This window comes from Somniosus microcephalus, chromosome 4 (genome assembly GCF_052327205.1).
Source record: "Somniosus microcephalus isolate GS21.2 chromosome 4, FLI_Smic_1.0, whole genome shotgun sequence".
NCBI classification, from domain to species: Eukaryota; Metazoa; Chordata; class Chondrichthyes; order Squaliformes; family Somniosidae; genus Somniosus; species Somniosus microcephalus.
Window position 1 is genome coordinate 279,723,867 of NC_140990.1, and position 27,391 is coordinate 279,751,257.

The following is a 27,391-nucleotide window of genomic DNA, read 5'->3' on the forward strand; positions in this document are numbered from 1 at the left end:
ATGAATACTCTGCTGATCTTTAGTGTCTAGGTTCATACATGAAGGATGGCAATGTCAGTAAGGTAGCAGATGGTGATTGTTATCTGTGGAACTGTGCTTCAGGTGAGGTTGGGAGAAAATTGTTAAATTAAAAGGGGAAAATATTCAGAAATACACTTTCATACAACATAACACATTGTGTGCTATACAACATGTATTTTCTTATTTTAAAACAAATTATTTTCTGAATTTACTTTTTAGTTGAGTCACAAAATTTATAATGTAGTGGTGAATTTCCAGATCTGCCTGAAGATAGTTGTTACACAGAATTTACAGCACAGAAACAGGCCATTTGGCCCAACAATAGATCAAAAACTAGAAATACCAAAAGTGAATTGCACTTTTTAAATGCTGTGTATTTTCATTATTTTCTGTTTTAATTTCTCTATTGTAGGCCTGGTACCCTGCATGTCTTTATACATGAAGCCTGCAATTATACAACAACAACAACTTGTATTTATATAGTGCCTTTAACAGTGTCTAATTCTGTTAGATTCAGGAGATGGTTCTGTGATAGTAGATTGGCGGTTAGGATCAGATCAGCCATGATCTTATTGAATGGCGGAGCAGGCTCGAGGGGCCGATTGGCCTACTCCTGCTCCTATTTCTTAGGTTCTTATCATAAAACGTCCCAAGGCGCTTCACAGGAGTGTTATAAGACAAAACAAAATTAGACACTGCTACTGTACATTTGATTTTACACCTTCACTGCAGTGAAAAAGAGTTTTTTTTTAAATACCATCATCCTTTTTGTCACTTAATCACTCCTGCTTTCCACCCTATCACAGACCTTCCCTTTTGTTCTTTCCTCCCTTCCCACTTACCTTGCTTAAAATCTGTTACAGCTCTATAACCATTTCCAGTTCTGACGACAGGTCATTGACCTGAAACGTTAACTCTGTTTCTCTCCACAGATGCTGCCTGACCTGCTGAGTATTTCCAGCATTTTCTGTTTTTATTTCAGATTTCCAGCATCCGCTGTATTTTACTTTGGTAAGAGAATTACTTAATGTGTTATATTTAATTGATCCGCAATAAAATAAATCTAAACATTGGAAAATAATCGACCACTTCAGATCAGAGAAAACGCTGAGAAGTGGTATTCGGTTAAGGATTCAAATAAGAAATGTCTCCTCTTCTGGACAGTAACAGCGGTGCAACGTAAATATGATTCACGGTGTGATCGACAGAGCCACAAGCCAATCACTGACTACGGGAAAGGTAGTAAGGAAGTTACACCAGCTCCAACTGACTTTAACCTCGTCGTGTAGAGCTAGTCACACTCCAAAGGGCAGCTGAAACTCAACCATTCCTAACTTGTCTGATATAACAACTCTTCAACATGTCTTTTCGCAAGAAGGTCTGCATTGTTGGATCCGGCAACTGGTATGTTGGACACTAGTTGTGTTTCATTTGTTCCTTTTGGATATTATTAGTATTCTAGATTGCATGTCGTGTAAATGGGAGGATCCTTGGTTCTTTACTCAAGGATCTGGTGACTGCTAATCGTAGAACGTAAATCCATGACTACTCCTAGTAGCTGCATGTAGTGCAGCCTCGGAACACAACGCCGCCAGAAGCTTCAACAGGCTTCGATTGGGAACATCAAAAAAAAAGAATAGTTTGTCCAGTAACTGATGTCAACAAAGCGATATTAGATGACAGTTTGCACACACTGAGACTGCCGAGTCTTGATTCGTGTATGCCAAATCCAACCATTGAATTATAATCCTCATTTACTGACATTGTACCTCCTTCCTGATCTCGGCATGATTTTTTTTTAATGTATCGTTATCTCTTTAGCATGTTTGAAAAGCTTTATCCCAATGTTGTTTGCAGCATAATTTATGTTGTAATCCTTTGTAGGGCTTAAAGTCGGGGCATTTACTTTTTCTGGCCAGCAAATTGGTGTAGAAGCCATTTCCGCCAGTTTTCTATCCCAAAACAATACTCCTGAATTGGTGATTGGTATTTGGTGGCCAAGACCTCATGCACCCTATTTACATATATTTAGATGAGGGTCAGTGGTGCTGGTGCCTTGAATTTCCAGAAGTTATGCTCACATTATGCTAAGGGTAAGTTAGATGGGGAAACACTTGTTGCCAGGATAGTTGTGATGGTGGAAGTGAGGATCTTTTGAGCCTGAAGACTGCTGAAGGTTTTGCATACCAATTACTGCAGCTGAGAATTAGTTTTTTTTCATTGCTTTACTTTTGTTTTGAGCCTTGACACCATTGGATTTGCCCCTGATTGCCTGTAGGACTGAGAGAACCCTGGAACCCTCCCTCACAGCGAGAGCTTCTCTGGAGCAGATGCGGGATTCCCTTTGTATGCCATTGTCATGCAACAGAGGATGGAGGAAAACAGTGTTGAGGCAAAAGTTGAGGATGTGACCTTAAAGGGAACCTCCTCCTCCTCCCCCCCCCCCCCGCACCACACCATACACTGGTACACGCCCTTCATGAGGAGCTGTGTATCAGGAGTGCATTTTCCCCAAAAGATGCAATAAAGGGGCTGTGCCAACTACTATATGGTCATCTGCAACCATGGTCATCTGCCCGACAAATCTGCCTCAGGCGATGAAAGTTACAACCGCACTCAACTTTTATGACGCTGAGTCAATTCAGACAGCCAAGGGATATCTGTGTAGTATTACTCAGGGTGGTGCCTGAGCATGTATTCGGCAGGTGACTGACATACTTTTCCGCAGAGCTGAAGGATCCATCCAGTTTAGCATCACAGCAAGGCATCTATGAGATAGGGCCATCCAGTTTTATGGGGTTGCTGACTTTTCCAAGGTACAGGTTGCAATAGAATTCTTTGTGAGCTCACAATTGTCAACCCCCTCAACTTTCTCAACAGAAGGGGCTAGCACTCGCCCAGGTTATATGGTAAAACATGTTAAGAATCCTCTGTCAATGCAATATTAGCTATAGATTACTACAATGTTTTCATTTCTCCCTGAGCTCTTCACTCTCAAATTCTTCCCTTGATGGATAAATAAAAGGGGCGTGAAATTGGGCTCGGACGGGTGCTGTTTAGGGACCATAATGGCGTCCGATGCGCGTACTTCTGCCACGAATCATGCCAGACACCATATTGGTGTAGACGTTAGTGTGCACGCAGCTAACGTCTGCCGGAAGTATGCAGAGCAGGCAGATCATGGTGTTAGTGAACAATGCTGATCTGACACCAGCGCTGCCGTTTTGGAGCTCCATACTCCTGCTGATGCCCTCTCTTAACCTCGCGTGGCTGAACACCCTGTTAAACAGCAGAAAGGAACCCCCCACCAGCGCTATTTAGTTGCTGTTTGGTTTCTCCTGGCTGTTGGTATGATTCTACAAGTGTTTGGTTCTTTCCATAGTTGTTTCAAGTTGCAAAAGTCTACAGAGAGTGGTGAGGCAGGTGCTGAAGGACTTTTTCCTGACTTCAAGGCTTCTGCACAGACCTGGGTGCCCTAGTAGGCCTTCCCCTTGGAATAGAGCATGACTGGGAGAATAAGCAGAGACCATGCAGAGCAGGATAAGCTGCTAGAAGAGGGAGGAGGAATAGGGGGAGGAGGAAAAGGAAGCGAGGCGGCAACCTAGACAGCCCCTTTCAGCTGTATGTGAAGAACTACTTTTGAATGAGATACCAGTAACCCCAATTCCCCATTCACCAATAGTCCCACACACCTTACCTTCCCTCTGTCATTGACCATCTCATCGTTGTCTTGGCCACAATGCAAAAATAAAAGTCCCCACAAAATAAACATTCCAAATCAAATTTATAAATGAAATCATGCCATATTGCATACAAACATCAATTAATCACCCTTGTGCAATCCCATAGTACCTATCTTCCGTGTGCCTTTGCCCTAGTGCTCCTACGCAGTGTTGCAGCATAGCTGGTGGAAGGCTGCTGACTTTCAGTGGGGGAAGACAGCAGATGGCCTTGGAGGACGACCTCAAGCGGCTCTGGGCCTAAAAGGCCCAGCTTCAGACGGCACCATCTCGGCATGGGTGGCAGCAGCCTGGGTTGGCTGGCTGACAGGCAATAGCAAGGGCACTGCCTGAGTGGCACAGGTGGAAGCAAAAATGCTGCCATCCTGAGAGGACAGCAGGTTGGTGCTCCACAGAGCCACTGTCACTCCCCCGGGGCAGTGCCGCAGCAATCCTAGAGGACAGATTGCTGGACTGCTGTGACACCCTGCAAACCCCTTTGAGCAAGCAACAGGAAGTTAGCGTGCTGTCTGCATTTCAATCAACGAGCACAAGTTAATCGTGCATCGCGATCCCCACGCCCATTTCTGGGGGCTTTCCAATTTAGCCCTAAGAGTCCAGAAGTCCAACAGGCAGCCTGCCCATTTCTTAAAGTGCTTCTTCTTCCGTCTCTTGTTCTTACAAATCCTTCTTTTTTCTTTGGAGGTGGATGATTTCCTCTCCAGAGAAAAGAAAGAAACATAGTGCATAAAGTACAACTTACACACACAATGTCACAAGTCCCTGAGCTCTTCAAAGAAGAAAATCTTGTGAATAGATGGCTTGTAAGTGACAAAGCATAACCCCTGCTGCCATGGATAATGACTCCACTGAGAGTTTCACGAAAAGCAACAGAGGAGTGCTACAACAAGGCGTATGCCCCCTAAGAGAGTGGCCAAAGAGAGGACAATCGGCAACTTAAATGGACCCTTTCATTACCTGACAAGTCAAGAGGGCCTTGGCAAAATGTACCAATTTGTGTGTCTGGCATAATTGTAGCTTGCCATTATAAAAAATCTAGATGTAGACGTTCCTGGGGCGGTGGCTCTAGCTATTTTAGAGTCAGAAGTAGATGGGGGAGAGCATCTTGATGATTGTCACTCCGAAGACTATTCAGGGAATGCTACAAATAGCATCGGAGCACAATTAATCAGCAAAATATTCTCATCCGTTTAACACAGTATATCTTCGTCACCACTGCCATAACCCTTTCTCCCTCATCTTCAGATAAAGGACAAATTCTCCAATCCAGTATCTATCATAGGTCACACACATCAGACCTCTTTGGCCCGACATGACCGTGCCAGTAATAATCACCTGATTGGATAGTCACCATTTAATAAGTGCAACCTTTGCTAAATGTCTCTGATCTCCATGAATAACAAAGCACAACATAAGCGCACATTCTCTTTTTAGTATTGCAAACTCCAAAGTGAACAGAAGCCAATCTGCTCATTCCTTACACTGTGTTTTCCTTGGGTGATTAAATATGCCATTCTTTTTTCTATTCTACTGGCTTCTCGGTACAACCTGATGCCCAGTATTGTGAGAGGTGGTTGACTTCCGCTATGCTATTAAAGGCTCATGAGCTTGAGGTGGGCCTTCCCTCATGGCAGCTTGATCCTGGGAGGGAACCACTGCTGGCTGCATCTCTGGACCTTGTGGCTGGGCAGCCTGTTGTCACTTTATTCCTCTGGTATGGTGCTCTGAGGGGGATGGCTGGAGGCCTGGCATAAACTGTTGTCCTGAGAAATGTCAGTCTCGGGAAGGCCTGTTACAGCTATTGCCGTTCCACTGGGCTCTGTGTCCCGACTGATCAGCGGGATGGCTGGTCTAACGGTGGTTATTTCCTCTGGCGGGAGAGTCCAGAACAAGGGGGCATAACCTTAAAATTAAAACTAGACCGTTCAGGGGTGATGTTAGGGAGCACCACACAAAGGGTAGTGGAAATCTGGTGAAAGGTCATCGACCTGAAACGTTAACTTTGTTTCTTTCTCCACAGATGCTGCCTGACCTGCTGAGTATTTCCAGCATTTTCTGTTTTTATTAGTGGAAATCTGGAACCCCAAAAAGCAGTTGAGGCCCGATCAATTGAAAATTTAAAAACTGAGATTGCTGTTTTTTTTGTTAGATATGGGTATTAAGGGATATGGAACTAAGGCGAGTAAAAACACTGAACAAATATTTTGTATCAGTCTTTACAGTAGAGGACACGAAAAATATCCCAACACTGGACAAACAGGGGGAGGAGCTAAACACGATTAAAATCACTAAGGAGGTGGTACTCGGTAAGGTAATGGGACTAAAGGCGGATAAATCCCCTGGACCTGTTGGCTTACATCCTAGGGTCTTGAGAGAAGTAGCGGTAGGGATTGTGGATGCATTAGTGGTAATTTTCCAAAACTCCCTGGATTCAGGAAAGGTCCCAGCAGATTGGAAAACTGCTAATGTAACGCCCTTATTTAAAAAGGGAAGTAGACAAAAGGCTGGAAACTATAGACCAGTTAGCCTAACATCCGTGGTTGGTAAAATGTTGGAGTCCATTATTAAGGAAACAGTAACAAGACATTTGGAAAAGCATAATTTAATCGGACAGAGTCAGCATGGTTTTATGAAGGGGAAGTCATGTTTGACAAATTTGCTCGAATTCTTTGAGGACGTAACAAACAAGCTGGATAAAGGGGAACCAGCGAATGTGGTGTATTTGGACTTCCAAAAGGCATTTGACAAGGTGCCACACAAAAGATTACTGCACAAGATAAAAAATCACAGGATTGGGGGTAATATACTGGCATGGGTGGAAGATTGGCTATCTAACAGAAGGCAGAGAGTGGGGATAAATGGTTCATTCTCGGGTTGGCAATCAGTGACTAGTGGTGTTCCGCAGGGGTCAGTGCTGGGACCCCAACTCTTTACAATCTATATTAACGATTTGGAGGAAGGGACCGAGTGCAACGTATCCAAGTTTGCCGACGATACAAAGATGGGAGGGAAAGCAGTGAGTGAGGAGGACATAAAAAACCTGCAAAAGGACATAGACAGGTTAAGTGAGTGGGCAGAAATTTGGCAGATGGAATATAATGTTGGAAAGTGTGAGGTTATGCACTTTGGCAGAAAAAATCAAAGAGCAAGTTATTATCTAAATGGAGAGAAATTGCAAAGTGCTACAGTACAAAAGGATCTGGGGGTCCTGGTGCATGAAACACAGAAGGTTAGTATGCAGGTACAGCAGGTGATCAGGAAGGCCAATGGAATCTTGGCTTTTATTGCAAGGGGGATGGAGTACAAAAGCAGGGAAGTCTTGATTCAGTTATACAGGGTACTGGTGAGGCCACACCTGGAATGCTGCGTACAGTTTTGGTTTCCATATTTAAGAAAAGATATACTTGCTCTCGAGGCAGTTCAGAGAAGGTTCACTCGGTTGATTCCGGAGATGAGGGGGTTGACTTATGAGGAAAGGTTGAGTAGGTTGGGCCTCTACTCATTGGAATTCAGAAGAATGAGAGGCGATCTTATCGAAACATATAAGATTGTGAAGGGGCTTGATCGGGTGGATGCGGTGAGGATGTTTCCACTGATGGTTGAGACTAGAACTAGGGGGCATAATCTTAGAATAAGGGGCTGCCCTTTCAAAACTGAGATGAGGAGAAACTTCTTCACTCAGAGGGTAGTAAATCTATGGAATTTGCTACCTCAGAGAGCTGTGGAAGCTGTGACATTAAATAAATTTAAAATGGAGATAGACAGTTTCCTAGCTGATAAGGGAATTAGGGGTTACGGGGAGCGGGCAGGGAAGTGGACGTGAGTCTAGGTTCGGATCAGCCATGATCCTATTGAATGGCGGAGCAGGCCCGAGGGGCCGTATGGCCTACTCCTGCTCCTACTTCTTATGTTCTTAAATGGAGTCGAGATGCAGATCAACAATGATCTAATTGAATGGCGGAACAGGCTCGAGGGGCTGAACAGTCTACTTCTGTTCCTATGTTCCTATCCGATCCTGAAAGTTCTGGAAGACAACAGTCCACCTGATAGCTCGGGTGCTGTTGAATCCTCTCTCCTACTGCGCTAGAGTTGCAGACTGTGTTTCCATGGAGGACGAGAAACTGACTGGTCCTTCCTGGGTCTCTTAGTTGGGGGAGGGGAGGGGGCGAGGGGAGTTGGTTACTGCAGATTCCAATTAAGCTGCCACATGCTCCATTGGTCTACAACAAAGAGAAAGCTTCCCTGATGTTGCTACAAAGGATGGTGGTAGAGTCACAGGTGTCAGTTGCTGCACATCTGCAGAGACTCATATCTCAGAGCCTGAACACCTTTCTTTGCAGTCGAGTGCTCGTGAGATCTTGGTGCCGTGACTCCAAAGCCGTGTCCTCAGTCTCCATTGGGAAGGTGGCACATCCTCACCCACTCCTCTGGCTCCCCTGTGCATTGTTAATTATTTGGTGCCACATCCTCACTAACATTATCTAATTCCCCCTCCTAAGTGAGGTGGTGTATAAGAGTGAAAAGGCAAGTGATGCAGCGGAGATTGTGGAGGTTTAGTTTTGACTGGTAGGGAAGGTATTTTTTTGACTGGATTGTCAAGATTTATGACTGACTTCTATCTGTCTCTTTCAGGGGTTCTGCTATTGCCATAATTATTGGCAGAAATATTGCAAAGTCAAACCAGTTTGACCCTATTGTCAAAATGTGGGTTTATGAAGAAATAATAAATGGCAGAAAACTCACAGAAATAATAAACACAGAACATGAAAATGTAAAGTACTTGCCAGGTCACAAGCTTCCAGAAAATGTGGTAAGTCAAAGAACTGCATTCAAGAAACATTGCACAGCAATTGTAAAGTTTTACTTCCCATTTTTCGGACTGCAAGGTGGTGTGGAACTTGGGTAACCCGATTTACCCTCAACATTGCTCTTTTAAAGACTTCACGATAATTTCTCTAAAAAAACAGATCTTGCTAAAACATTGTATTTCAAGATGGATACATTTACATAAAACAGCTTTTTATAATCTTATGATACAATGGCCGGAATTTTAATCTGGAGGTAGGTAGGGAGCGAGGGGCTAGAAAGTGGTTGGGAAACCCGGGAGAACGGGTTTCCCGCAGGCCCTGCTGAATTTGATAGCAGGGCCTGATTAACATTTCAAAGCTCTGTTTCCTGCCTCCCGCCAGCCAGAAGGAAAGGCTGGCTGGCTGTCAGGTGTTAGGCCTGCGGCACTAGGCCACAGAGAGGAGGGAGGGCGGGATCGGGGGGACAGTTGGAGGCCAAGGAAGGATCGAGGGGAGGTGGTCAGGGATGGAGGAGGATTGGGGCGGGGGGTGGAGGTTGGGGGCTAGGGGAGGATCAAGGGGGCGGCGATTGGGGCCGGAGGGGGATTGGGGGAGGTGGTCGGGGGCTGATGGAGGATCGGGGCCGGATGAGGATCGGATGGGTGGTCGGGGGCCGGAGGAGGTTCGGGGCCGGAGGCTGAAAGCCAGGAAGACAACCGGGGGCCGCTGGAAGTTAGGAGGCTTGGGGGGGGGGGGGTGGCGGTGGTGCGAGGGGGGATTGGTGGGAGGTTGGAAGGGTCAGGGAGGTGTCCGATCATGGGGGTTGTGTGAGAGGCAGGGATGCTGGTTCCAGCAGGTAAGTGTAAAGGCACTTACCTCCTGGATCCAGCAGTCCTCGCCTCCCTTTAGCTGGCGGGTTCCCCGAGGCCAGGGAAACCCGCCTGCCCACAGTTCAATTTTAAATGGTGGATCTCCATGAGGCACGAAGCCTCATTATAATAATTAAATGGGCGACCTGCCTCCTGTGAGCGGGTTGGCTGCCCGCCCCCATCCCGCCTCTGTTAAAACCAGAAGTGGGCAGGTTGGGGTCGAGATTCAGTTTTTTAACTTTTTAACCTCCCACTGGACTCAAACCCACCCGTTTTTTGGGGTTAAAATTCCCCCCAATGTGGCAGGTCACCTATTTAAGTCACAAAACAAATGTTGTTGTGTCTAATTTCTATGGTCGATGTGATAGACATTAAAATTATAATAAAAATGAGGCATATAACTTTGGTATCCAAAAGACAATTCATGTTGCAGTCACACCACAATACACAACATAAACCAGATTGTACTAGATAAAGTGAAGACAAATTACTGTTGATCTCTGATAAGCAGAGAAAAATCTTGTATTTGAAATAAAATTTTACAACGTAGCACTAAGTTATGTGTGATTTAGGAGTAAGATTTCAATTTCAACGTTGCATTGTTTAAAATAATGTTATTATTACATTCATACAAATTGTGAAATTGTATTTATAAATGAGAAGCACTGGAGAGGTACCACCAACGCTGCCTCCGCAAGATCCTGCAAATCCATTGGCAGGATAGGCACACCAACGTCAGTGTTCTTGCTCAGGCCAACATCCCCAGCATCTGAGCGTGGTCAGAGCTTCATCAGCTCCGATGGACGGGTCACATTGTCCGCATGCCCGATACGAGACTCCCAAAACAAGCGCTCTACTCGGAGCTCCGGCACGGCAAGAGAGCCCCAGGTGGGCAGAGGAAACGCTTCAAGGACACCCTCAAAGCCTCCTTGAAAAAGTGTAACATCCCCACCGACACCTGGGAATCCCTGGCCCAAGACCGCACAAAGTGGAGGAGAAGCATCCGGGAAGGCGCCGAACACCTCGAGTCTCTTCGCCGGGAGCAAGCGGAAGCCAAGCGCAAGGAGCCCACGTCAACCCAAGCACCCCACCCACCCGCCCCTTCAACCACCATCTGCCCCACCTGTGACAGAGACTGTAGGTCTCGCATTGGACTAATCAGTCACCTGCGAGCTCATTTTTAATGTGGAAGCAAGTCATCCTCGGTTCCAAGGGACTGCCTAAGAAGAAGTATTGAGTACAAGAGCAGGGAAGTTATGCGGAACCTTTATAAAGCTCTGGTTAGGCCACAACTAGAGTATTGCGTCCAGTTCTGGTCACCACACTTTAGGAAGGATGTGAAGGTCCTTGAGAGGGTGCAGAGGAGATTTACCAGAAAGGTTCCAGGGATGAGGGATTTTAACTACAAGGTTAGGTTGGAGAAGCTGGGGTTGTTCTCCTTGGAGCAAACGAGGTTGAGGGGAGATTTGATTGAGATGAACAAGATTATAACGGGTTTGAATAACATAGACAGAGAAAGACTGTTCCCATTAGCTGATGGTACAAGGACTAGGGGACACAGATTTAAGGTATTGGACAAGAGATACAGGGGGGATGTGAAGAAGAACTTTTTTACGCAGCGAGTGGTAATGACCTGGAACTCGCTGCCGATGAGGGTGTGGAAGCAGAGACGATCAGTGATTTCAGAAGTAAATTGGATAAACATTTGAGGGAAATAAACTTGCTGGGGAGGGGAATGGGACTGACTGGATTGCTCTACAGAGAGCCAGCATGGACTTGATGGGCCACATGGCCTCCTTCTGTGCCGTAATGACTCTAAACCAAAAAAATGGTGGAAGAAAAATAAGTGTTGTAATCAACTGCAACAGTGGCTTGAAAAACTGGAATTTCTCAACTTTGCCCTTGTTCAAAGTTCAGCAATGTCTAATCGCAGTTACACATAGCTATTCTTGCAGAATCTTCCATGTCCTTTTAACAGATAAGATTATGTTAAGTAGAAATAAAATGAAATCTTGAATACATTACTTAAGTTAGATTTTAAGATTTGTTATGTTATGAAAACTTCATATTTTTGTATTAAGTTCTACCAATGTTTAATTTCTGATTTTTTAAATGATGGGGTCCTAAATGTAACATTTGAAATCCAGTGCATACTTAGAATTTCAAATGTCACAGTTAGAGTACTATGTGCAGCTTTGGGCACCCAGTTAGAGAAAATACATTAAAGCCATAGAGCGTGTACAGTGTAGATTCATCGGGATGATGCCAGGATGAGAAACTATAGTAATGAGGAGGGATGAGATACTGGGACTAACTCCACTAGATCAAAGAAAACTATGAGGAGATTTAGTAGAGTTAAAAAAAATATTTGTATGGTTTTGATAGTGAATAGGAAACTATTATTTCTTCTGGCTGAGGGATTAGTGACAAAGGATCACCAATTTAAAATTGTTACTAAGACATGAGGAGAGTGGTTAGTGGAAATGTCTTCACACAGAGGCTTGTTGGAGCATGGAATATTTTGTCAGAGGGAGTGGATGAGGCAGATACCCCTGCATCTTTTATGGGATGATTAGATAAATATTTGCAGCAGATGAAAATACAAAGATATGGGGAGCGAGCAGGGCAGTGGGATTAGTTTTGGATTGCTCTAGAAAAGAGCCGGGTCAAATGGCTTCCTGTGCTGTAAATGTCAGTGGTTCTTTGATCATTCTTTGCTTTACAAATATTAAATCATATTAAGGAGACATTGGCCAGAATTTTGTTTACCTGGGCGGGTCGGGTGCGAACGTTCGGCGTGGCAGGTCGCGACCCCGTTCTTGCTTCCATCCCGCTGCAGAAATCGACTTTATGTTAATGGGGCCTATTAAGCCCGCTCTGCGTGTTACCCGGCCCTATTAAATGGTGCAGGTATGATGACGTCATCGATGACCCCTTTTCAGCTGGGATATTTAAAGGAGCCAAGGCCATATTGTATTTGAAGGTTCATCTAAGAGTGTACAGTCACTGCACTGGATAATATAAACTAAAGGGTACAATCCTAAAGCGGGTGCATGAACAGAGACCTGGGGGTATATGTGCACAAATTGTTGAAGGTGGCAGGGCAGGTTGAGAAAGTGGTTGAAAAAGCATATGGGATATTGGGCTTCATAAATAGAGGCATAGAGTACAAAAGGAAGTTATGATGAACCTTTATAAAACACTGGTTCAGCCTCAACTGGAGTATTGTGCCCAATTCTGGGCACCGCACTTTAGGAAGGATGTGACGGCCCTAGAGAGGGTGCAGAAAAGATTTACAAGAATGATTCCAGGGATGAGGGACTTCAGTTACATGGATAGACTAGAGAAGCTGGAGTTTTTCTCCTTGGAGCAGAGAAGATTGAGAGCAGATTTGATAGAGGTATTCAAATCATGAGGGATCTAGACAGAGTAGATCGAGAGAAACTATTCCTATTGGTGGAAGGGTCGAGAACCATAAGACACAGATTTAAGGTGATTGGCAAAAGAACCAAAGTCGACATGAGGGAAAACTTTTTTACGCAGCGAGTGGTTAGGATCTGGAATGCACTGCCTGAAAGGGTGGTGGAGGCAGATTCAATTGTGGCTTTCAAAAGGGACTTGGATAAGTACCTGAAGGAAAAAAAATTGCAGGGCTATAGGGAAAGGGCAGAGGAGTGGGACTGGGACTAGCTGAAGTGCTCCTGCAAAGCTGGCATGGGCTCGACTGGACAAATGGCCTCCTTCTGTGCTGTAACCATTTTTATGATTCTAAGCACGCATAAGAGAAAGATGACACAAGGTGATTCACAAGGGTAGCCACTTAGGTATTTTATTCAATGTTAATATCAAGTTTCCGTTAATGTGATCTCAACCATAAAAATCTTTATTTTCACCACTTTCCGGTCTTGGACACATTTGTGTGCACCTTTGGAAGTGTCTTAGTGAGTTGCAGTGAATGGTGAGACATAACGGTACCTCCAGCAATGGTGGTCAGTGTGAAAGGAATGGCTTGGTCATTGTAGGGATCCTTTATGGTGTTGCTGTGGGGTGGTGCCAACCTGGTGCAGCATGTGGCAGCCATATGGGTATACTGCGTAAAGTTAAGTAAATCTGGCCATGATGAGCCCATCCCTGGCCTCCCAGGCAGCAATGTGCTTGGGTGCTGGTGCCATCTGTACCGTGGGTTCCTCCAGCTCCTGCTCCTCCTAGTCTTCCAGCTGATGCTCCTCCTCCTCTGAAGAGGCTGTGCACTCAATGCCTTGCTTCACATGCTGCAGACCACGATGATTCTGGAGACCCTGGCTGGTGTGTACTAAAGGGCTCCTCCAGATCTGTCGAGCATCTGAAGCACATTTTGAGCATGCCTATTGTCTGCTCTATGACACATCTGGTGGAGATGTGGCTTTCATTATATCTCTCCCGGGCCTCACTACTTGGCCTCTTCAAGGGTGTCACGAGCCATGTCTTCAGTGGATAGCCCTTGTCTCCAAGCAGCCAGCGCGAAAGTTTGTTTGGAGGAGCAAAGAGCAGAGGGTAGGTGGACTGGCAAAGGACGAAAGGGTCATGGCAGCCGTCAGGGAATTTGGCGCACACATGCATGATGATCTTCCTATGGTTGCAGACGAGCTGCACATTGAGGGAGTGGAAGCCCTTGCGATTGACAAACACTCCTGGGTTATACTGGGGTGCCCCGATGGCCACATGTGTGCTGTCGATGATGTCCTGCACCCGTGGGAAGCCAGCCAGAGTGGCAAAGCCCAGCGCCCGCTCAGTAACACTGGCTTCATCAGTGGCAAAGTTGATATAATTGGCTGACTTGTCAAACAAGGCATCGGTGACCTGTGTGATGCATCTGTGGGCGGCTGACTGCGAGATGCTGCAAATGTCTGCTGCAGATCCCTGGAAGGAGCCTGAGGTGAAGAAGTTGAGGGCACTGGTGACTTTGACAGCCACTGGTAAGGCGTGTCCACCCACTCCTCTGGGCTGCAGGTCTTCTTCCAGCAATGTGCAAATGTCTGCAACGACCTGATGCGATAGCCTGAGCCTCCTTTGGCATTGCTGCTCAGTTATGTTGAGGAAGCTCATCCTCTGTCTGTATACCCTGTGTTGGGGGTATCGGCTTCGGTGCGGTGCAGCCATGCGCTGATGCCCTCTGTCTTCTGGAGCATCAGGTGGTTGAGGAGAAGGTTGGTGGTGGTGTTGGTGCTGCTGGTGTGCCTGGTGCTGCTGGTGTTGGGGCTTATTGTGGTCTGATTCTGAGGACCAAGGTGAGACAGTATAAACGACACCCATGCTGATGGAATAGATGGCAGGTTAACTAGAGGTGTCACAAGCAATCTGTCAGTGGTGAGAGAGGTTCTACCAATGAGGTGACATTGGATGGCGACTTTGCTGGAAACACTTGCAGCCTGCAGAAAGCTAAATCTGTGCTGGGAATGCAGTCAGCAACAGCTTCTGCCTGAGGAAAGTGATCAGCTGTGAGGTGGGAGCTTTTATAGTACATTTCATGCTATCAACTAATCAGCTGGATCAATGGCCACTCAAGTTGACAGACGTGGTTCCCGAGATGTGTGAATCCTGTGGTCATGCAGGGAATTTGAAAGGTAAGTTTAAAAAAAGTCGCTTAAGTGTCTGACAACAAGCTGATAATGATTTAAATTAGGTGGCGTGCCTCTGCCGTTCGGGTCGCTGCCGTACCGGCAAATGTGCCCAAGGGAAAGGCGCATGGGGGCCGGAATACGGCCCGCCCCAACTTACTTCAAATTTCCCTCCCAACCCATCTCCGATCACGCCCACACGAACCCCAGAAAATTCTGGCCATACTTTCTGATAGCAGTGCTCTTCCAAGATCTTGCTAGACTATATTGGTATTCTTCAATTCTGGTAGGCTGATACTGGTCTATTTAATAGGAACAGAATGTGTGAAGGCCTTGTCTGCCTTTCAGGGATCTCGGACTGCAAGTCTAACCCTTTTAACTAACGGCACCCAGAATGCAGGTAGTATGCCTTGCACTTTATTAGGTGTTAGCTTGATTGATAGTTCAGTCCCAGGTTTAGACATGTACTTTTCAAATTCCTTTTGGTACAGTCTAATAACGTAACTAACTTCAACATGTTAAATCATATTTGGCATTCTGTTTGCAAATAATTTCCTGTTTTACAGGTTGCTGTACCAAACATCACTGAAGCAGCAGATGGGGCAGATATATTTGTCTTTGTTTTACCCCATCAGTTTATTGGACGACTTTGTGATCAAATGAAAGACCATGTGAAACCTGATGCAATTGGAATCTCACTGATAAAGGTAAAGTTTGAGATTTCAATGAATGCAAAAAAACAGATGTTCCAGAAGGAGGACCATTTTTTCCAACAGACCTGTGCTGTTTATTTTTTTTCTCCCTCCCTTCCTGTTTTTCAACCGTAGTTTAGAATATCTTGCCTTTGCACTTCCAGATTGTTACTTCCGTTCCTTCATGGCTGTAGAATTTTAGCATTTACATAAAAACAGTTACAACAGATCCTTTCGACAGTTGCTGGAGTTCTTTGAGGAGGTAACAAGCAGGGTGGACAAAGGTGAACCAGTGGATGTGGTGTATTTAGATTTCCAGAAGGCATTCGATAAGGTGCCACATAAAAGGTTACTGCATAAGATAAGAGCTCACGGAATTGGGGGTAATATGGATAGAGAATTGGCTAACTAACAGAAAGCAGAATCGGGATAAATAGGTCATTTTCCGGTTCGCAAACGGTAACTAGTGGGGTGCCACAGGGATCGGTGCTGGGGCCTCAAGTATTTACAATCTACATTAATAACTTGGATGAAGGGACCGAGTGTAATGTAGCCAAGTTTGCGGATGATACAAAGATGGGCGGGAAAACAAGTTGTGCAGAGGACTCAAATAACCTGCAAAGGGATATAGACAGGCTAAGTGAGTGGGCAAACATTTGGCAGATGGAGTATAATGTGGGAAAGTGCGAGGTTATACACTTTGGCAGGAAAAAGAAAAAAGAAAATTATTATTTAAATGGAGAGAGAGTACAAAATGCTACAGTTCAGAGGGACCTGGGGGTCCTTGTGCATGAAACACAAAAAGTTAGCATGCAAGTACAGCAAGTAATCAAAAAGGCAAATGGAATCACAGATCACAGAAACCCCACAGTGCAGATAGAGGCCATTTCGGCCCATCGAGCCTGCACCGACACATATCCTACCTGATCCCTGTAACCCCTACACCAACACATATCCCCGTATTTAATCCCCCTAACACTAAGGGTCAATTTATCATAGCCAATCAACCTAACCTGCACATCTTTGGACTGTGGGAGGAAACCGGAGCACCCGGAGAAAACCCACGCAAACACGGGGAGAATGTGCAAACTCCACACAGACAGTCACCCGAGGCCGGATTCGAACCCGGGTCCCTGGCGCTGTGAGGCAACAGTGCTAACCACTATGCCACCATGCTGCAAATGGAATGTTGACCTTTATTTCAAAGGGGTTGGAGTATAAAAACAGGGAAGTCCTGCTACAACTGTACAGGGTATTGGTGAGACCACACCTCGAGTCCCGCGTACAGTTTTGGTCTCCTTATTTAAGGAAGGATATACTTGCGTTGGAGACAGTTCAGAGACGATTCACTAGGTTAATTCCAGAGATGAGGGGGTTGACTTGTGAAGAAAGGCTGGGCCTATACTCATTGGAATTTAGAAGAAAGAGAGGTGATCTTATTGAAACATAAGATACTGAGGGGGCACGACAAGGTAGATGGAAAGAGGATGTTTCCCCTCGTGGGGAAATCTAGAACGCGGGGGCATAGTTTCAGAATAAAGGGTCGCCCTTTTAGAACTGAGATGAGGAGGAATTTCTTCTGAGGGTTGTAAATCTGTGGAATTCTCTGCCCCAGGGGGCTGTGGAGGCTGGGTCAGTAAATACATTTAAAGTGGAGATAGACAAATTTTTGCATGATAAGGGAGTGAAGGGTTATGGGGAGCGGGCGGGGAAATGGCTTTGAGCCCAAGATCAGTCATGATCTTATTGAATGGCGGCGCAGGCTCGAGGGGCCAAGTGGCCTATTCCTGCTCCTATTTCTTATGTTCTTATGAGTGAGACAGAAAGTGTTTATAGCAAGGACATTGTTTCATGGTTTCTTAATGTGTGTTTACATCTGAGTGTTACAACAAGGATCTATTGTACTAGTATTTAAAAAAACTGAAAAATTATTTGATTCATGTACTTTATTTAATAGTATTCTGTTGTGTTAGTTTCCAGTGTTGCCATACTTCATAATTTGACACTTATCATATTTTGTTTTACTACTGTATAATTTCTAAGGAACTGCTTGTAAATTATTTCCTGTTGACTGTACTGAATTAGTTATTTTCAAATGTTAGTATAGAAAGATAAGGCACCAATAAGAACATAAGAAATAGGAGCAGGAGTAGGCCATTCGACCCTTCGAGCCTGCTCCGCCATTCAGAGATCATGGCTGATCTTCTGCCTCAACTCCATTCACCGCCCCTATCGCCATATTCCTTGATGCCCTGACTAGTCAGAAATCTATTGACTTCTGTTTTGAATATACCCAATGACTGAGCCTCTACAGCCCTCTGGGGTAGAGAATTCCAAAGATTCACCACCCTCTTTGTGAAGAAATTTCTTCTCATCTCAGTCCTGAATGGCCTACCCTTTATCTTGAGGCTGTGGCCCCTGGTTCTAGACTCCCCAGCCAAGGGAAACATTCTCCCAGCATCCATCCTATCAAGCCCTGTAATAATTTTGTATGCTTCAATGAGATCCCCTCTCTTCTGAATTCAAGAGAATACAGGCCTAGTTTACTCAATCTATTCTCCTACGACAGTCCCGCCATCCCAGGAATCAATCTCGTGAACCTTCATTGCACTCCCTCTATGGCAAGTATATCCTTCCTTAGGTAAGGAGACCAAAATTTTACACAGTACTCCAGGTGTGGTCTCACCAAGGCCTAAATATTTTGAGTAAGGCTTCTTTACTCCTGTACTCAAATCCTCTTGTAATGAAGGCCAGCATACCATTTGTCTTCTTAATGGCTTGCTGCACTTGCACATTCACTTTCAGTGACTCATGTACAAGCACACCCAGGCCCCTTTGAGCATCTGCATTCCCCAATCTTTCACCATTTAGGAAATACTCTCCCTTTCTGTTTTTTCTACCAAAGTGGATAACTTCACATTTATCCACCTTATATTCCATCTGCCATGTTCTCGCCCACTCACTGAGCCTGTCGAGATCCCCTTGAAGCCTCTTCGCAACTGACACTGCCACCTAGCTTTGTATCATCAGCAAATTTGGAAATGTTACATTTAGTCCCCTCATCCAAATCATTGATATAGATTGTGAATAGCTGGGGCCCAAGCACCGATCCTTGCGGTACCCCACTAGTCACAGCCTGCCATCCTGAAAAAGACCCGTTTATCCCTACTCTTTGTTTTCTGTCAGTTAACCAATTCTCAATCCATGCTAGTATATTACCCCCAATTCCATGTGCCCTAATTTTGTTCACCAACCTCTTGTGTGGGACCTTATCGAAGGCCTTCTGAAAATCCAGATACACCACATCTACCGGTTCCCCTTTGTCTACTCCACTAGTTACATCCTCAAAGAACTCCAATAGGATTTCCCTTTCATAAATCCATGTTGACTCTGCCCAATCTTACTATTAGTTTCTAAGTGCCCAGTTATTGCATCCTTTAAACTAGATTCCAGCATTTTCCCAACTACTGATGTGAGGCTAACGGGTCTGTAGTTCCCCATTTTCTCTCTCCCTCCTTTCTTAAATAGCGGGGTTACATTTGCTATCCTCCAACCTGCAGGAATCGGTCCAGAATCTATAGAATTTTGGAAGATGACAACCAATGCATCCACTATCACAATGGCCACCTCTTTCAAAACCCTAGGATGTAGGTCATCCGGTCCTTGGGATTTATCGACTTTTAGTCCCATTAATTTTGCTAGTACTGTTTTTTTCACTAATAATTTCTTTAAGTTCCTTATTCTCGCCAAACACTTGGTTTTCTCGTATTCCTGGGAGGTTTTTTGTGTTTTCCTCCGTGAAGACAGAAACAAAGTATTTATTTAATTTCTCTGCCATTTCCTCATTCCCCATTATAAATTCTCCCGTTTCTGACTGTAAAGGACCTACATTTACCTTCGCCAGTCTTTTCCTTTTCACATACCTATAAAAGCTCTTACAATCCGTTTTTATATTTTTTGCTAGTTTGTGCTCATATTCCATTTTCCCTTTCTTTATCAATTTCTTGGTCCCCCTTTGATGATTTCTAAAAAGACCCCACTCCTCAGGCTGACCGCTTTTTCTGGCAACTTTATAAGTTTCCTCCTTTGACTTAATACTAGCTTTAATTTCTTTTGTTAGCCATGGTTGGATCACTTTTCCTTTTGGGTTTTTGTGCCCTAGAGGAATATATGTTTGTTGCAAATTATGCATTATTTCCTTGAATGTTAGCCATTGTATGTCCACCTTCATACCTTTTAGTGTGTTCTCCCAATCTACCATGGCCAACTTGTCCCTCATACCCTTATAGTTTCCTCTGTTTAGATTGAAGACCTTAGTTTCAGATTAGACTACTTCATTCTCAAACTTAATGTAAAATTCAATCATATTATGGTCACTTGTCCCTAAAGGTCCCTTTATCACAAGATTGTTAAGTAGCCCTTTCTCATTACACAGTACCAGATCCAGAATAGCCTGTTCCCTGGTTGGTTCCTCCACATACTGATTCAGGAAAGCATCTTGCATGCTTTCCAAGAATTCGTCCTCCACACCATTAGTGGTCATTTGATTTGCCCAGTCAATATGTAGATTAAAGTCCCCCATGATTACCGTATTGCCCTTGTTACATGCACTTCTAATCTCTTGATAGTTTAACCGGCACTGCCACATTGTATGTTAATTAAGAACCTTTCACCTTTGGACAGTCTGCTCTGTTAATCATAATTATCTGAGATACCAAATCTTACTCATTTTTCATTGTGACATAACCGGAATTTTATTTATCACAATGTGATTATTTATCATCTTGAAAAAGTGCATTGGGTTCCAGTTAATAGTGTGGTTTTAAAAACAAAATAGTTAATATATTTTCTCCTTTGTACTCTTGAATAAGCTGTCTAATGTAACTACTTCATTTTCTTAATGCCATACTTAAATATATTTACAGTACTGCTCTATGCAAAGTAATACAATACAATAAAATAGCTCATTTGTATATTTATACCCAATAGTTAATTTGCTAAGTTACCGTTAGAAATTGCACTATTGAATATCAGTACAGTAATTAGTGAGAACCATTTGTTACATCAATCATTTTAAAACTTCCCCTTTCTGCCACTTTTGATAATGTAGTAGGCTAATTACTAATTATGCACTTTTCTGGTGATCTTAGAGGGTGTGAAAGAGGAATAAAGGTACTGAAAAATAGCAGTGGGGACAAGAGTCCCAATTTAAAAAAAAATTCTTTGTATTCATAGGACTGTCAAGCAGTGCAGCTTTGCTCCTTGGAACAGTATATGCTCTGCTACCAATGTTTTATCTCCTAACAAGGCCTCATTTTCCAAGGCTTTCTTTATAAGAACATAAGAACATAAGAAATAGGAGCAGGAGTAGGCCAATCGGCCCTTCGAGCCTGCTCCACCATTCAATAAGATCATGGCTGATCTGATCCTAACCTCAAATCTTCTATCACTCTGCATCCACCCGAGCCCATGTGATCTCCCGGGAGAGGCGAAAAACCAGATAAAGACCCAATGGCCAATTTGGGAGAAAAAAATCTGGGAAATTCCTCTCCGACCCATCTAGGCGATCGAAATTCTTCCAGGAGATCACTCTGTCCCTATATTTTCTATAGTACTTACCTTCTGTAAAGGCGATCTCCACCCGAGCCAGGAACAGGAATAAAACCATCTCCTGAAATCTAACACAGAATTAGAACACAGTAGGAGCAGAACCAGGCTACACGGCCCCTGGGCCCACTCCACTACCCACAGGGCCATGACCATTCCGAACCTAGACTCATGTCCAATTTCCTGCCCGCTCCCCGTAACCCTTAATTCCCTTTACTTCTAGGAAACTATCTATTTCTGTTTTAAATTTATTTAATGATGTAGCTTCCACAGCTTTCTGGGGCAGCAAATTCCACAAACCTACCACCCTCTGAGTGAAGAAGTTTCTCCTCATCTCAGTTTTGAAAGAGCAGCCCCTTATTCTAAGATTATGCCCCCTAGTTCTAGTTTCACCCTTCATTGGGAACATCCTCACCGCATCCACCCGATCAAGCCCCTTCACAATCTTATATGTTTCAATAAGATCGCCTCTCATTCTTCTGAACTCCAATGAGTAGAGTCCCAATCTACTCAACCTCTCCTCATACGACCACCCCCTCATCCCCGGGATTAACCGAGTGAACCTTCTTTGTACTGACTCGAGAGCAAGTATGTCTTTTCTTAAGTATGGACACCAAAACTGTATGCAGTATTCCAGGTGCGGTCTCACCAATACCTTGTACGACTGCAGCAATACCTCCCTGTTTTTATATTCCATCCCCCTAGCAATAAAAGCCAACATTCCATTGGCCTTCTTGATCACTTGCTGCACCTGCATACTAACTTTTTGAGTTTCGTGCACCAGGACCCCCAGATCCCTTTGTACTACAGTACTTTCCAGTTTCTTGCCATTAAGATAATAACTTGCGCTCTGATTTTTCCTGCCAAAGTGCATAACCTCACACTTTCCAGTATTGTATTCCATCTGCCAAATCTCTGCCCACTTACTTAGCCTGTCTATGTCCCTTTGCAGGTTTTTTATGTCCTCCTCACTCACTACTTTCCGTCCCATCTTTGTATCATCTGCAAACTTTGATATGTTACACTCGGTCCCCTCCTCCAAATCGTTAATATAGATTGTAAAGAGTTGGGGACCCAGCACTGACCCCTGCGGAACACCACTAGTTACTGGTTGCCAATCTGAGAACGAACCATTTATCCCAACTCTCTGCTTTCTGTTAGAGAGCCAATCCTCCACCCACGCCAGAACATTACCCCCAATCCCGTGATTTTTTATCTTGAGCAATAATCTTTTGTGTGGCACCTTGTCAAATGCCTTTTGGAAGTCTAAATACACTACGTCCACTGGTTCACCTTTATCCACCCTGTATGTTACATCCTCAAAAAACTCAAGCAAATTTGTCAAACATGACTTCCCCTTCATGAAACCATGCTGAGTTTGTCCTATTAAATTAAGTTTATCCAAATGTCCCGTTACTGTCTCCTTAATAATGGACTCTAACATTTTACCAACCACAGATGTTAGGCTAACAGGTCTATAGTTTCCAGCCTTCTGCCTACTACCCTTTTTAAATAAGGGTGTTACATTAGCAGTTTTCCAATCTGCCAGGACCTTTGCTGAGTCCAGTGAGTTTTGGAAAATTATTACCAATGCATCCACAATCCCTACCGCCACTTCCCTCAAGACCATAGGATGCAAGCCATCAGGTCCAGGGGATTTATCCGCCTTGAGTCCCATTATTTTACCAAGTACCACTTCCTTAGTGATTTTAATCGTATTTAGTTCCTCCCCCCCCTAGAGCCCCCTGTTTGTCCAGTGTTGGGATATTCTTAGTGTCCTCTACTGTAAAGACTGATACAAAATAATTGTTCAGTGTTTTTGCCATCTCCATGTTTCCCACCATTAATTTCCCGGTCTCATCCTCTAAGGGACCAACATTTACTTTAGCCACCCTTTTACTTTTTATATAACTATAGAAACTTTTGCTATCTGTTTTTATATTTTTTGCTAATTTACTTTCATAATCTATCTTCCCTTAATCAACCTTTTAGTTATTTTTTGCTGTCTTTTAAAGACTTCCCAATCTTCCATCCTCCCACTAGATTTGGCTACCTTATATGCCCTTGTTTTTAGTCGGATACTATCCTTAATTACTTTACTTAGCCACGGATGGCTATCTTTTCTTTTACACCCTTTTTTCCTCAGTGGAATATATTTTTTTTGGAAGTTGTAAAATAACTCCTTAAATGTACACCACTGATCATGTACCGTCTTACCCTTTAATCTATTTTCCCAGTCCACTCTAATCAATTCCGCTCTCATACCTTCATAGTCCCCTTTATTCAAGCTCAGCACGCTTGTTTGAGATCCAACCTTCTCACCCTCTAATTGAATATGGAATTCAACCATGTTATGGTCACTCATTCCAAGGGGATCCTTTACTAGGACATTTTTAATTAATCCTGTCTCATTACACAGGACCAAATCTAAGGTTGCTTGCCCCCTGGTCGGTTCAGTTACATACTGCTCAAGAAACCCATCCCTAATACACTCAATGAACTCATCCTCAAGGCTGCTCTGCCCAATTTGATTTGTCCAGTTAATATGATAATTAAAATCCCCCATAATTATAGCTGTTCCCTTATTACAAGCCTCAACTATTTCCTGATTAATACTCCGTCCAACAGAGTTGCAACTGTTCGGAGGCCTATAGACTACACCCACTAGTGTTTTTTTCCCCTTATTATTCCTTATCTCCACCCAAACTGTTTCACTATCCTGCTCCTTTGACCCAATATCATTTCTCTGTATTATAGTGATACCTTCCTTTATTAACATAGCCACCCCACCTCCTCTCCCTTCCTGCCTGTCCTTCCTGATTGTTAAATAACCTGGTATGTTTAATTCCCAGTCATGGTCACCCTGCAGCCATGTTTCTGTAATGGCCACAAGATCATACCCATATGTCGTTATTTGTGCCGTTAACTCATTCATTTTGTTACGAATGCTATGTGCATTCAGATAAAGAACTTTCAAATATGTTTTGTAACACTTAGTTCCTGTTTTTTCCCTTTTTAGTACTTTACTTTTTACTCCATACCTTCTGTCCCTTCCTGACACGTTCTGTTTTTTAATTCCCCCACTGCTACCTAAGTCTATGACCTTCTCTGTTGTCATTTCTATTATTTGCTCTCTAGAAACCTCCCCCCCACTAATTAGTTTAAAGCCCTCTCTACAGCCCTAGTTATATGATTCGCCAGGACTCTAGTCCCAGCACTGGCCAAGTGGAGTCCGTCCCAACGGAACAGCTCCCTCCTGTCCCAGTACTGGTGCCAGTGTCCCAAGAAGCAAAACCCATTTCTCCCACACCAGTCTTTGAGCCACGCATTTAACTCTTTAATTTTATTTATCCTAGCCAAATTCGCTCGTGGCTCAGGTAATAACCCAGAGATTATTACCCTTGAGGTTCTGTTTTTTAATTTGACTCCTAGCTGCTCATACTCCTTTAACAGAACCGTCTTCCTTGTCCTATCTACGTCGTTTGTACCAACATGGACCACGACAACTGGATCCTCCCCCTCCCACTCCAAGTTTCTTTCCAGCCCAGAAGAGATGTCCTTAACCCTGGCACCGGGCAGGCAACACAGCCTTCTGGACTCCTGCTCTTGACTGCAGAGAACCCTATCTATCCCCCTAATGATACTATCCCCTACCACTACAACATTTCTTTTTACTCCCTCCACTTGAATGGCCCCCTGTACCACGGTGCTGTGGCCAGGTTGCTCATCCTCCCTGCAGTCCCCGCTCCCGCCCTCACAGGGAGTAAGAACCTCGATCCTGCTGGACAAGAGCAAGGGCTGCGTCTCCTTCAACACTACATCCTGGATCCCTGTACCTTCCTCACTCGTAGTCACACCGTCCTGTCCCTGACCACGGACTACATCTGCAGTAATGAACTTCATAGGTGTGACCATCTCCTGAAACATAGAGTCCAGGAACTTCTCCCCCTCCCTGATGTGTCGCAGTGTCTGAAGCTTGGTCTCAAGCTCCATAACATGGAACTTGAGTTCCTCTAGCAGCAAATACTTGTCGCAGATGTAATCACCGTCAGCCTCAATGGGGTCCACCGGCTCCCACATCTTGCAACAGTATTATTAGTTATGAAGACCCTGCCCGGATATAGATGATAATATCACACCACTATTCAATAGGACTTACCAACTTAAAGGTATAAAAGAGAAGAGAAGGAAGAAAACCAACCCACCAGCTGATCACCAACCTCCTCCTTGAATACTGTCTGTGGGGCCTGTTTGGGTGACTCGTCTTGCTGCTCCGCCTCCGCAGTGCTGTCTAAGCCTGGGAGTGGGGGGAAAAACAGAGCAAAAAACACACCCTCACCTCCCACTTGCCCGAACTCTCCCACTTACCAAAACTCCAGCAGCACTCAGTGCACAAAGTACTCCGTGCGCAGCACTAGCCCCTCCCCTTTTATACCCGGATTCTACTTCCGGTTTAAACTGCCCAATAGTTTAATATACCCTTTAAAAAATTAAACTTACTTCAAATAATTGACTTCTTAACACACTAAAATTCAGAAAATATACTTAAATGATTTTTCTCCCACTTACCAAAACTCCAGCAGCACTCCATGCACAAAGCACTTTATCTAGGATGCAGTACTCCTTCCGAATTGTACTGAAGTGTCAGTTTAGATTATGTGCTCAAGTCCTGGAATAGGTGAAAGTGCTACCAACTGAGCCAAGCTAACACTGGGAGATTAAAACCCCCTACACAATTAACTTGTTGGGATATTTGGTGGAAAAGAGGAACAAGCCAGTTGTTGCTCTGGGAGAGAATGTGACTAATGCCACAGTGGGTGTGTTGGAGGATTTGTGGGGAAGAGCAGCCAGTAGCCGTGGACGTATCCAAGTTTTATTCTATAGTTGTCCAATATTATGAAACTGGTTTTGGAACGCTTGGGTGAGGAATTACTTTTGGAATTCTGGAGAGAAACATCTTACATTTTTTTCAAATGCATTTACAATGTTGTTACATATAGTGACCCGAGCATTTCTTCTATCCTTGCCTTATAACAATATGTTTTGGTCTTTAGGATAAGGGGTCGGCCATTTAGGACTGAGATGAGGAGAAATTTCTTCACTCAGAGGGTTGTGAATCTTTGGAATTCTCTACCCCAGAGGGCTGTGGATGTTCAGTCATTGAGTATATTCAAGACTGAGATTGATAGATTTTTGGACACAGAGGGATATGGGGATAGGGCAGGAAAGTGGAGATGAGGTAGAAGATCAACCATGATCTTATTGAATGGCGGAGCAGGCTCGAGGGGCCATATGGCCTACTCCTGCTCCTATTTCTTATGTTCTTATGTTTAAATTTAACATTCTCTATAGGCTAATAGTGTTGGGCTAACTGTACTGAAGTTAATCTTTTATGTTTAATTCTATAGGGAATTGATGAAGGTCCTGACGGGCTTAAGTTAATATCACATATAATTCAGGAGAAACTTGGTATTGAAATGTCTGTACTGATGGGTGCCAACATTGCTAGTGAGGTGGCAGAAGAAAAATTCTGTGAGACAACAATTGGTAAGAAATATGACAGTGTGTGCTGCTGGCATTCCCAAAAACTCTTCTGACTTTTTTAAAAACTAAGAGTTGTATATAAGCCTCTAATTTAGTCGCATAGTATCACTTGGCTCGCAAATGAATTCCTGATTCTGAAACAATACTATATTGATTTTATAATCATCAGTACTTTTTTTGTGCTAATACGTGAAGCTAACTATATTTTACAGTGATGTTAGCTGCATTTCAAATATTGACATGGAAAGTGGGAGCTATTGGGCCTGGAGTCATCCTTAAACATAAGTGGTGTTCACACTGTCAGTGTCTTCCGCTCATATAAAAAACAAGCAGTAACTGGTTACTTAATCTCAGCAGGTTTCTTTTAATTTATATAAATCTATTTTTTTTCTCACCACTTTTTTACTTTAGTGGTGACTGAGAAATGGCAAAAAGTACAGTCTGGTTGCTCAGTTCTTATCGCTAGATGGTGACAGAAATGATAAAACCTCAAATTTTGCTGTGCAAATGTATGTAAATCTGTTTCATTCCTAT

The 27,391-nt window shown here is 44.0% G+C and overlaps 1 protein-coding gene across 2 annotated transcripts in view; it reads left to right on the forward strand.

Annotated features, from left to right (window-relative positions):
- The first annotated feature begins 1,261 nt into the window (after positions 1-1,261).
- LOC147120501 (glycerol-3-phosphate dehydrogenase [NAD(+)], cytoplasmic-like) overlaps positions 1,262-27,391 on the forward strand; it is a 36,488-nt gene continuing 10,358 nt past the window's right edge. For both annotated transcript variants that reach the window (XR_015078201.1, XM_085986518.1), the window contains exons 1-4: positions 1,262-1,425; positions 8,394-8,571; positions 15,581-15,721; positions 26,722-26,860. Coding sequence is in view for 1 of the 2 variants with exons in the window: in XM_085986518.1 (XP_085842644.1) it covers positions 1,382-1,425; positions 8,394-8,571; positions 15,581-15,721; positions 26,722-26,860 (502 nt within the window). In the remaining variant the exon portion in view is untranslated. The remainder of the gene's footprint in view (positions 1,426-8,393; positions 8,572-15,580; positions 15,722-26,721; positions 26,861-27,391) is intronic.